At 44.5% G+C, this 11,922-nt stretch overlaps 1 protein-coding gene across 1 annotated transcript in view; it reads left to right on the forward strand.

Annotated features, from left to right (window-relative positions):
• The window catches only part of LOC111649787 (phospholipid phosphatase-related protein type 4-like), a gene marked incomplete at its 5' end in the record, with an annotated part of 16,387 nt that extends 6,625 nt beyond the window's left edge, over nt 1–9,762 (forward strand). Inside the window, 2 exons of the mRNA XM_023399483.2 lie at nt 487–660; nt 2,812–9,762. Coding sequence (XP_023255251.2) covers nt 487–660; nt 2,812–4,524 — 1,887 coding nt within the window. The remainder of the gene's footprint in view (nt 1–486; nt 661–2,811) is intronic.
• Nucleotides 9,763–11,922: the final 2,160 nt, after the last annotated feature.

The following is an 11,922-nucleotide window of genomic DNA, read 5'->3' on the forward strand; positions in this document are numbered from 1 at the left end:
GTAGCTAAGCTAACAGACTAGGCTAAGCTAGCTTTCTGTCCAGGTGTAACAGACGACTCTGTCATGTTTCTGTGTAAAAGCATCACAGATACAGAAACTGTCAGAGAGTGAAGGATGAATGAAAAGATGTTTTTACTGATGAACCATCTGAGCAGCTCAGAGGCTGCCGGCAGCTACCGCCTTTTAAGGTGGAATGTTTTCCTGTGTGTTCCTCAGTGTATGATTGACATTTGGAAATCAATCAATACACCTTAAAGGTCAATATGAAAACTGAGACCATTAGTTTCTATCAGCTCTCTGCATGACAGACTCTTTAGTGATCAGATCTTTAAGATCTTAAAAATGTAGATGATTTTCAACCTGATCATGTGACCTGTGGAGATTTTATTTCCTCACGTGGAGAAATAAAGTGGCAGAGCGTCGTTCCTGTGTCTCCAGCAGCTCTACACCTGTGACCTAAATCATTAATGTGTGGTGTGTCCACAGATGTACTTCAACAGCACTCTGACCGACTCGTCCAAGCTGCTCAAGCCCCTGCTGGTCTTCTCCTTCGTCATCTGCGCCATCATCTGCGGTCTGACCAGGATCATCCAGTACAAGAACCACGCCATCGACGTCTACCTGGGCTTCCTGCTGGGAGGAGCTATCGCCGTGTACCTGGTAGGAGCCAGTCCCATCAGCTGCTTCCTTTACAGTGGTACAGTCCTCCGGACGGACGTCAACCAGAAACTTAAACAGTGTAGTTAGATTTATTTAGAGGCACTGAAAGTGGAGTCTGTCACCAGCACGATTCAAGGCCTGTTGTTATATGTGCTAAATTAAGTCTCTCAGTAATAGTTGGTACTTAAGGTTGTAGCTGCAGCCACAAACCACCAGGAAACGAGCTGCCATCAGTTATTTGATTTATTTACAGGATGTTGATTCCCAGGATGTTTACCAACAACAAAGGAGGAAAACATAAAAACAAAATCTGCCCCTCAAATCTAAAATCTGGCCTTTAAATCGCAATGTTTCAAATAATAATTAGCTTTACTTCATTAATTAACAACTAGAACAACAGATAGAGTAAACGATATCAAGTTAGAACACATAATCCCAACAATGAAAGATGAAGAAAATCCTACTTAGACTGACGATAAAGCCAGACAAGACACAAGACAAACAGAAGTCAAAGGGTGAGGGGGGGTTTGTCCCCACCCTGGGGTGTGTGCCTCCTTGTGGAGAGGAGGGACTATGAATCTGAAGTTCCTAACAATAACATCAAACACTGAATCTCATCTAACCCAGAGCAAAGACAAGTCACAGTCAGTCAGTGATGAAGACGAGGAACATCTGGCTTCAACAGGAAGTACGAGCAGTTAGCAGTAACAATAAGTACAATTACTTGGGTACTGTATTTCAGTGTATTTCTATTTAAGTATCTGTACTTGAGCATTATTTGTTTTAGAAAGACAGTGAGACCACACACTGTGTTCATCACAGGAGAAAAACCAACCACAGCCGACTCCTCCTCTGTCGGCCATGTTTGAACCGCTCGGCGTCCTAATGATGGAGACGTGAGATATAGGATCTATACTGTGAGGATCTATACTGTGACTCTACACTGACACACACACATCACCTGCACAGACTGAATACTTCAGTGATGAGATGCTTCAGTCTTTGACTTTAATACATTTGCGTTGTGGGTTATTGAGTGTAGAGTGACGGGAGCTACGGAAGCAGAGAAAGGTCATACCCACAAATACTGTTTGATCCCGTTACCTGGAGATAACAGAGCTCTGTTATATTAGATAACGGAATAATTATCCTGCGATGACGGCGTTCTGTGGCGCTGCGTTTTCTCCAGATAACGGGATAAAGATATATTTGTGGGTATGGCCCTCCTCAGCTTCCGTAGGGAACAGTGGACAGACAGATACTTTGTTGGTCTCTGTAGGGAAATTGGTTTGCAGCGTAATCACAAGGCACAACATCACAGAGACATAAATCCTGGTGAACAGACTCATGTTGCTCCTTCACCAGAGAAGCAGGACGTCTCGTCTGATCGTCATGTGACTCACTCGTTTAAAAACTTAATGTGTTGTGGAACAAATGAAAACTTGGAGCTGTTCCCAGATGGCAACAGTTTAAATGAAGAGGCCTCTTATCACCCACAATGCTGTTCACCTCATTCATCAGTGAGTCTCTGTAGAGGATTTCTGTGGCTCAGAGTCAAAGCAGCAGCTCAAACACTTTCAGTAACACGTTTGAAGCAGTGTGTTGTCCACAGTAAAGAGAGAGAGTCTCTGTTGTGTCTCAGTGTTTGGGTCGGTCCACAGGACCACACTGAGCCCAACGCCAAGGTCAAGGTCTAATAACACAGTTACTACAGTTTGTGTTTTAACTTTCAAGGCTTCACTTTCTTCCACTGCTGCAGGAAAGTTTCTTCATCCATGAAATATTTTCTGTCTTCTGTCACAGTTACAGGAGAATTCAGGTTTTAGTTTCCCTTCGTACCATTCAAGGTTTTTCACTGAACTCCAGCTGCTTGAGTTTCACTAATGGGACTGATGGGACCTTCATTAACTCCCAGATCGTTAATGAAGGTTATGAAAGTAGTTTGCTCTGATTGGTTGAAATTTATTATTTTATTCATCTTATCTAATTGATAAATAAAACTCTGGTTGATTTTAAACACGCAGGTAAAGGTGTAAAACCTTAAACGACTGTGTCATCTCCGTTTCCTGTAAGTCAGTTTGAAATCGTTGGACAACATCAAGTGAAACCGTCGTCAGTGTTTAACTCTGAACGACCTCTGTGTTTCCTCAGGGCTTGTACGCAGTGGGAAACTTCCAGCCTAGTGAGGAGTCCAGCTGCAGCCCCCCTCCTCTGCTGCACCGCCCCCCCTGCTCTCTGCCCCACATCAGCCAGGAGGCCGTCCTTCACCACCTGCAGATGAAAGCCAGCATGGCCGGGGAGCCGGGCATCCCCACCTCCCACTCTGAGGGCCTCCTCCACCGGGGGCTCCAGCAGCAGAGGCCTGATGACGGCATGAAGCACGCCGGCGCAGACGTGGAGATGATCTCCCCCCGCGGCTCCCAGAGCAAAGACGCCATGGTGACCTTTAGCCACACCCTCCCTCGGGTGCACACCCCCCAGGCCATGGCAGCATATGAGGAGGCAGCCAGACGTCACGCCGCCACGCTCCACCACGCCTCCATGGACTCCAGCCGCTCAAAGCAGCTTCTGTCTCAGTGGAAGAGTAAGAACAACCACAAATGCTCCCTGCAGGTCCCAGACTCCTTCTCCTCCTCCGTGGACTCCTCGTCAGGTCAGTCCTCCCAGCACCCGCACCACCACGGCAGCATGGAGCTCCGGTCCAGCTCCGAACCCTCGGCCGTGGGTCTGAACGGCGGCTTCGACGGTCACGCATACATGTCCAAACTGGCCACAGGCGCTAGCACCACCCTGCCCAGTAACTGCAGTGGCATCACAGGAGGGGCCAGGATTTCCATGCAGTCTAGACCCGGGTCTTCACAGCTGGTGCACATACCAGAGGAAGCTCACGAGAACTACAGCGTCGCCTCCCCGAGGACGGTGGGAGGAGGAGGAGGGAACGAGGGGATGTCGACAGTGAACAGCACAGTTCAGGCGAACTGGCACAGAGCAGCAGAGAAGACGGCGGCATGCAGGACTAACGACGCGGGGCAGAACTCCCAGCCCAGAATCATGCAGGTCATCGCCATGTCCAAGCAGCAGGGCCTGCTGCAGACACACTCCAAGAGCTTAGACGAAAGCAGCATCAGCTGCAGCGCCGCCGGGAGCTGCCAGGGCTCCGCCCGCTACCGGGTGCTAACTGATCCAGACCCCCCCAGCAACACCGGGCCCAGCTCACTGGGCAGCACCACAGGCAGCATCTCAGGGAGCACCGGGGCCATCGTCCGAGTGGAGGCCCACCCCGAAAACAACAGGCCTGTGATCCAAGCTCCATCCACTGATGGAAGCGGGTCGTGGAGGTGGCGCTCCCTGGATCATGGCAACGGAGGTGGTGGAGGTGTGGGGACTGGTGGAGTGGGAGGAGGACCAGGAGGAGGAGGTGGGAGTTTGAGGCAGTCCTTTGAGCTCAACGATCTAAACAGAGACTCAGAGAGCTCAGACTCCGTACGTGAAGGCTCCATCGACAGGAAACGCGCCAATCACATCGTCACCACCACCGCCACCGTCAGCACCCCGCCCATAGTTACTGTTCACACTCAGAACACCGGCCAATCAGAGCAGAGGCTCCACCCCCAGGGCCTCTCGACCATAAGGGTCACTCCAGGGGATGGTGGTGGTCCTGTATCTGGAGGAGGAGGTGGAGGAGGAGGAGGAGGAGGAGGAGAGACCGCCTCAGAAACCCTCTCAGTCGCCTCCAGCCGCGAGTCCACGCTGCGGAGAAAAGGCAATAATATCATCCTGATCCCAGAGCGCGCCAACAGCCCCGATAACGCCCGGAATATTTTCTACAAGGGGACGTCGATGACGCCGGTGTTCAAGGACTGACGCAGCTCACACTGCAACACAGCTGCAGAGACCCACAGTCAGTGTCACCCGCCACTGTATGTACCATAGCTTCAAAAAGAAAACCTTTTATTCAGCATGAGATTTTTGTACATGTTTACACTAAAGCACAACCTTTTCAGTGTTGTAGAAATAATCACTGTGTACTTTCGTGGTCACTCCTGAGGAAACCTATTGTAATGTCCATGCTGTGCCAGTGCTTCGGGGACAGGAGAACCTTTTTTAAACCGTTCTGTACGTTTTGGATATAAATCATCACAAAAGAAGAAAACAGTGAGTAAAACACAGTGACGTTCAAACTGTAGCAAACCTCTGCAAAATACCTGTATGATAGCTGTGAACCAGTGTTTACTCTCCCGCACTGTAAATACTGTGTATGTTTGAAAAGGGTGCTACGCCAGAAAATACTATTTACTATACAGCATACTATATCATTTGAGTAGATAAAGAAAGATTTATTTTACAAAGAGTGAACAACTATGACATTAATATGTGACAGAGATATGTTTTGTATTTTGTCTCTTTTCTGTACAGATACCACATACTCAATACTGTTTTGAACCATAAGTGTGCTTAGCATTCCTTCTGTAGCTATGAAGTCAAATATGCTGTGACTTGCACTGAAATATGCGTTTACTGTACCTTGTATACTGTAAACCCTGACCTTATCTTTATATCCTCGACTTACATTCTGGCCTCCACGTCAGTCTCATATCTACAGCACAGAAACAGCAGAATATTATGCTTCTTTATACCAGAGGATTATTAGTAATGCAATACTTGACCTCAAGCTTTCCAACAGGTTTCAATGGAGCACTTTGACATTTTGCAGAATATGCCGTCAAACCTGCTGCCGAGTGCTGACATTAGCAGAGTCGCACAGTGGGGTCGTTCCTTCAGGAGTGTCCAACAACATCTAACCAGTTCATGCTTGAGTCCAGGTGAATATTTGTGCCATATCTAAGTTCCTTCAAGGTGTTACTGAGATATTGTGTCCATGAGAATGAGACGGACAGACAACCTGAAAACAATATGGCTGCCGCTCACAGACCTTGTCAGGTTGCTGGCAGCTGGAGAACTTCCAAGGCTGGATTGCCAAGAAACTCTTAATGTTAAATCACACAAGCTGTTAGAAAAGATCTGTTCTTAAATTTACAAATAATTTCAAACCTGGAGGGAAAACTCAGCTGTATCACTGGAAGATCATGACTCTATAAACTGCTTCATTAATTCACTTTCAGATTCTGTTTATTTCAGTATCTATGGAGCCTTGTTTTGATCTAATCCGAAATAATGAGGGGTTTTAAATGTACTCCAGCTATGGTTCGTGCCAATAGCAGCCAAGGCTCATGGGTATCGTAGTATTCGTAGCAGTCAGTCATACAGAACCTCTAATTTTTCTTTGTTAAGAAACACTGACGATATTAATGAGAGAAGGTTTAGAAACAGCAGTTCACAGCAGTGGAGGCCAAAACCACTTTTCCACTCGGCATCAGTTTGATCCCTTTGTGTTTTCTACAGAGAGACAGTCGTCAGGGATGTGTTTAGCCTAGCTTAGCACAAAGATCGAGGAGTTTGCACCAGAGAGTTGTTGGTCCAAAACATAGTCTGAAAATAAAGATTGACGTCACCTCTGTGACGTTAGCCACGGATTTCTGAAGCTAAGAGTGAGCTGCTCCACCGTTGCCAACTTGGCAGTGTCTGACTCCGCCCCTAACTTCCAGCTAATCCAAAAATGGTAAAAGAGGAGGGGCGTGTGTGGAGACTTTCATTTATGCCAGTTTGTGGCAACCATACGCTCACCCACCTGTCACTCAAAGAGGCCACGCCCTCAATCCTCCATAACTTTAGTCCTTAATAAAATGTGAACAGGTGAGTTATATAAACAGGTGTCATGAAGGAGGAAATTAGCTCTAGAGACTAAAAGGCTGTAAACATGTTTATTTCTGCTGTAAAGTTGGACATTTTAACATGGGAGTCTATGGGGACTGACTCACTGTTGGAGCCAGACTCTAGTGGTCGTTAGAGGAACTGCAGGTTTCTATTCATGATACACAGGCAGAAGCTGATGTTGATCTTCTCTCTTAACTCAAAATATTTTCCAAAATGTTGAAGTGCTCCTTTAATCACTCTGTCTAAGAAACATTAGAGCTAATTAATCTCAGTTCTTCAGAAGCTATGTGCTCACCATAGTAGCAAGATTCAAACTGGTTTAGCTGTCGCCTGCATTTCCAGGTGCTACATGTAGCATTCTTCAACCAGAATATATTGAATAATATTGCTGTCAAATTTGATACCTCAGTATAATTATCATCTTTGGCTTTGCTGAACAGAATGAGCATGTAAGAGGTGATCTTTGCTGGGTTAACGCTCCTGCCACCACCTGCCGTTTGCACTGGAAGAACAGCACCTTCTCCCAGTTTTGTGCTGTAAAGTATTTTCCTTTTGTGCCATAAAGTAACCAGCAGATTTTCTACCAAAACTAACCCAGTGTATCAGATGCTCTGTAGAGGCCAGTAGAGGCTGTCTGTTGATGGTGGTAGTAGCTGTCTCACATGAGTAAGTTTATTAATGTGCAGTAGGTACAGGATGGTGACTGTTGGACGAGCTGAAGGCGCTCTTGTTTACATTATAGGGCATATCATTCATTTGTAGCTCAGTGGTGAAGGAAGCATCCACTGGATATAGAAATACATTTGATACAAACACTCCAGGATTTGGCCTGTGAAAATATTTTGCCAGAGTGACTCGGTGAGAAAATTTGCCAAAGCTAGAATTTTTCATAGGAGACGAATATAAATCATCAGATGGAGTTTTCAGTATTTGTATAGCAAGCCTGCATTATATTGTACATGATTTATTAACATTTGCATGGTCACTTTTCTATAGTGCATATCACAAGATTTCTATCATAAATGTGTTTTATTTGGACTTTACAGAGGTGTTTAACAGTATGTACTTTAGTTACAGTCTGTGTTTCATAGTGAGAGTTATATGACAATCTTTTGTATCTAAGTACTGTTGTCCCTTCAGGTCATTAATACAGGCTGGTTTTCTTTTTTTTGTTGCGTTAATGGAGCTGCCACTCATTAATTCATTTAAAATGTGTACATAATTCAACAAAAGAAAATATTTTACAGTAACCCAGGTAGATTATTTCATTTTATTTAAACTGCACCTCAGCCTCGTTTCTTGTACTCACTGTCATGTTGGTACACTTGTTCTGACTGCTCTGTTTGTGAAACACAATCCAATGAAGGTTTAATTTAAGCATGAGTTAACCAGGACTATGTCATGTCATTAGTCATGTGAGTGCAGACATGCTAACCAGCTTGGCCAATAGTAGTTTTCTTCACTGTTGTCCTGAGGTGAATTTTGGTACAATACAGTGTGAAATATGAAGTGCTGTAAAATATTCAATTGTTTTTTTTTAAATATGTTTTTATTTCAATTTATACTTATACAAAGCACTATAAGGCCACAATCTTAACCATAAACAGACTTCAGTGTAATACCTTAACAGACAACAGATTTCTTTCTTTCTATATTTTTCTTACTGTCAACAAATCGCATGAAGAGACCAAAACCAACGATGCATTATTCTGTGTCTCTGTACTTCCCTCCTCGATCTGTGGCTCGTAGCCTGAAGCCGATTGGCTCCTACTGACGACACCAATCTTTAAAAACAGATCACAAATATATTGTCTCATTTGGAAGTTTTTGCTAGTGCTACATAGCTAACGTTAGCATTCGCAGCTGTTGACTCTCCAGTCTATGAGAAACGTTGTGAGTTCAGCATCAAACTTCATTCCTTTACTCATCAACATCTGTCTCCAGAGGTGGAAACAAACACCAATGTTAACTTTTGTTTCTATCACGTCTTTTCTTCTACTGACGTTAGCATGCTAACGAGCTAGCTTCCGTCACTTTCTGATAGCGACTCACTGTAGCCCAGAGGACGTGTTATAACCTGTTGTTACAAATAGCCCCTTTAAAGCCTCAGTAATCAGATCAAACAGCTGGCTACTGTCATTTTTTAGTAAAAGTCACTCATACAGAAGATGATATTTCATTTGTTAGGGACTATATTTTGCAGTGGAATAATACACATGATGCTCTATTGAGTATTTTGGCAGCAGGGCAGTATATATGGGATTGAGTCAGACACACACAGGATACATTCATTATTTGGCTTTGCACGTGGGATTTGAAGACAAATACCATCAGATTTATGTTTATTTTTCTTTTACTGCGTCCTAACCTGCAGATTAACATAAATCAGTGTGGCCTACTATGACAGGTTTTTAGCTAATGTTAACAAAAGCTGCTGATCTACAGACAAACTCCAGAAATCAGTCTGTATAAAATTAAAGGAGCTCCTTTTCAATTCCAATACAGGACTAAACGCAGCACTGAAGATTTCCTCCAATGCAACACAGCTGCCCCTGAAACACACAGCAGCTACTCATTTATCTGAGAATACCGTTTCATACCAGCATCTTCACAGCTGACATATCAAAGATGGCTCCCATTGTATGATCGATGTGAAACCAGCCTGTATGACATCACCTAATCATGGCCGTCATTACAAAGTTGAACCTACATGATGTGAGGGTTCAAGACACAAGTTACATTCTTTAGATTAAAGCCTTAACATTGTCCATGCTCCCTTTAGGATGACATATAAAATAAGAGAACTCCCCCACGCTTTACCCAGAGTAACATATCTAATATATATATTGGATATAAAGAAAAAAAGATATGACATGAATATTTCTATGGAATTGTTTTAAATGATTTGTCTGATTTAGAGTCTGTTCCAAAGGCCTGTGAAATCAAAGAGTGTAATGTGACACATGGGTAGAAATGTAGATCCAATGGGTAAAACTGTGAATGGATGCTCTCTGCATGTGTAGCCTCTTGTGTTGTCCCTGGATGAATAATAAATGTTTTCTGATACTGTGATCAGCTGTATGAATTCTATGCAGCAAGAAAAAAAAGACTATAAAATGGATTTTCTCATCAGTCGAGTTCAAAAAGAAAAAAAAGGCTCAAAAGTTTCTTTTTTCGTGTAACAGTCAAACATAGCAAAGTATTGATTGCTTAAAGACAGTTGAATCTAGCAATCACACTGAGTATTCAGAGCACGTTGATCAGGGTAGATGACAAATTGTGCATTGTCTAAATGATTGGAATAAATGTTTGCTATTGAAACCAGTCGATGTATGTCCTCTCGTCCATTGTCGTGTCAGACTGACAGCACTGGTTTCAACCCAGAGCACAGAGAGTTTTGAATGAATGATTTGTCACGTTTATGAACTGCCCTAAGAGTCAGTGGGAGGTAGATGGTTGGATGGGAGGTGTACCAGTGCTTGACCAGTTAAAGCTAAAAGTAGAGATCAATTAGACAGATGCCAAAGTGGAAGTGATATCTTTCATCACACCTCAGAACGGAGAGCAGTGGTCCTCAAACCTTTTCACCTCAAAGACCCTAAACTGACACTAATCAGACCACCGACCCCCATCTGATCAGATTCATTACAGAAAGGGTAATATATATATATTCAGGAACCCCCTCGAGGACCCCCGGGGGCCCCCACTACACTGCCTCGAAGGAACTGATGCCTGTTTGCGTCCATCTTGTAATTTACTGCCCCCTTGTGGCGGCGGGAGCACGGACGTATTATAACACATTATGATATGATATAATATTATAATATATCCATGGGCAGGAGGCTGTTGTCTATGGAAACTAGCTTAACTAGCAGCCGTTGCAACGGTAGATTCTGTCATTTTCGTGACTGTAACTGTCCCATTTACCAAGGCTCGTCACACGAAGGGGAAGAGCGTTGTTGGACGTTTGCGCATGCGCATTGAGGATAATCATGGGATCCTTGACAGGTGACTTATAGTCAAAGTGTAGCTCTTGACACAGCCTTGGATTACTCTCTCAATGGCTCTGGTTCATGGTAGTTCCTTTCCTTGAGATTTAGTTCTGGTCTTCTCGTCTCATTTGTGACAGGTGAGGCATCCAATCAGCAGCCTGCCTGTGGTGGGGAGGCGGGACACAAAAAAAGGAAAAGAAAAAGGAACATCAAGGTAGCTAGGTGAGCAAAGCTCCTCTCCAATTCGGTAGAAAAATGTAAATAGTCGATTAGAGGAAACTGAAAGCTGTGTTTGATTTAGAATCCACTGAACTTTATTTTTCGACTGCTCTTTGGACCAATAGAGCCACAGACTGATGCTTTGGGCGGGAGGCTAGCAGTGTAGCGCCGGACCCGTACGTCACCTGTTGCTATGTGACAATTCGGGGAGAGAACAGTTAGCTTGTTAGCTAAGTAAAGTCTGAAGCACCAGCTTTATTAGCTGGACGAGTCACTTAGTTCAGACAGCCTAGCGTAGCCGCCAACCGTGTGACCGTGACTGCCAAGAAATGTAGATTAAAATCGGCAGGATAACAGCGCCATTTCACAGCAGCTAGCTCAGACTCCGGACAAGAGTTGTCGATGCAGGACGCGGCTCACGGACCCGGCTCTGTGACACAGCGGAGGATCCCCCTGACATCCAGACGCCATATCAGCGACCCACCCTGGTTCATCCACCCTGTGAATCCTCCGACCTACACGGCCTGATGTTTGGATTTTGTTCACTGCTTCTCACCAGAGACTGAGGTAGGCTATGGTTTCTCATTCCTACTGTGAACTGGAAGCTAACCACAGCTAAGACTGGTACTGCTGCTTACCACAGAGGGCTACGACCTGCCATGAAGACTGGTTTTTATCTCTTAGTACTGTGAAATCCTTTCCAAGAGTACTTTGTTTTGCCACCCTGCATTTTATTAATTATTCATTGGCGTTTAAACTGCCCTGGAGTAGTGGCACACCATTTATCTAGCTAGGTACAGTGAAGGGAGGGTTTGTGCTAGACTTGGTTTTGTTTTAGGAGCACACCACACTTCAGGTGGCCTCCTGGTACAGGAGTATGGAAGCCCACCCTACCATACCTGTATGACCCCACATTAATAGGCAGCCAGATGTAGCAACAACATACTCATGTAGAAACTGGAGCTAACTGCACTGGGCTTACAGACCTAGATCTTGTGTTCTCCTAGTCCTTCAGGGCAGGTCTGTACTAATCACACCCTACATAGCAGGGTCTACTCCCTGCTACAATCAGTTATGATATTATATGTATCATACACATGTGCATATGTGTGTGGAAACTAAACTTTCTTCCTGAGCCTTAAGAGGCAGCAGTACCAAGTAAACAAACAAATTATTATATTAAATTAACATCTCTGTGTGAGATCTGCAGGAAGTTTGAGAAGTTTGAGACAGAATATTGTTATAGGAGTTGAGCAGCTCCTTTCAGGAATGGATC

The sequence above is a fragment of the Seriola lalandi genome, unplaced genomic scaffold, assembly GCF_002814215.2.
Source record: "Seriola lalandi dorsalis isolate HSWRI2012SDOR001 ecotype SW California unplaced genomic scaffold, Sedor1 jcf7180002051979, whole genome shotgun sequence".
Lineage (NCBI taxonomy): Eukaryota > Metazoa > Chordata > Actinopteri > Carangiformes > Carangidae > Seriola > Seriola lalandi.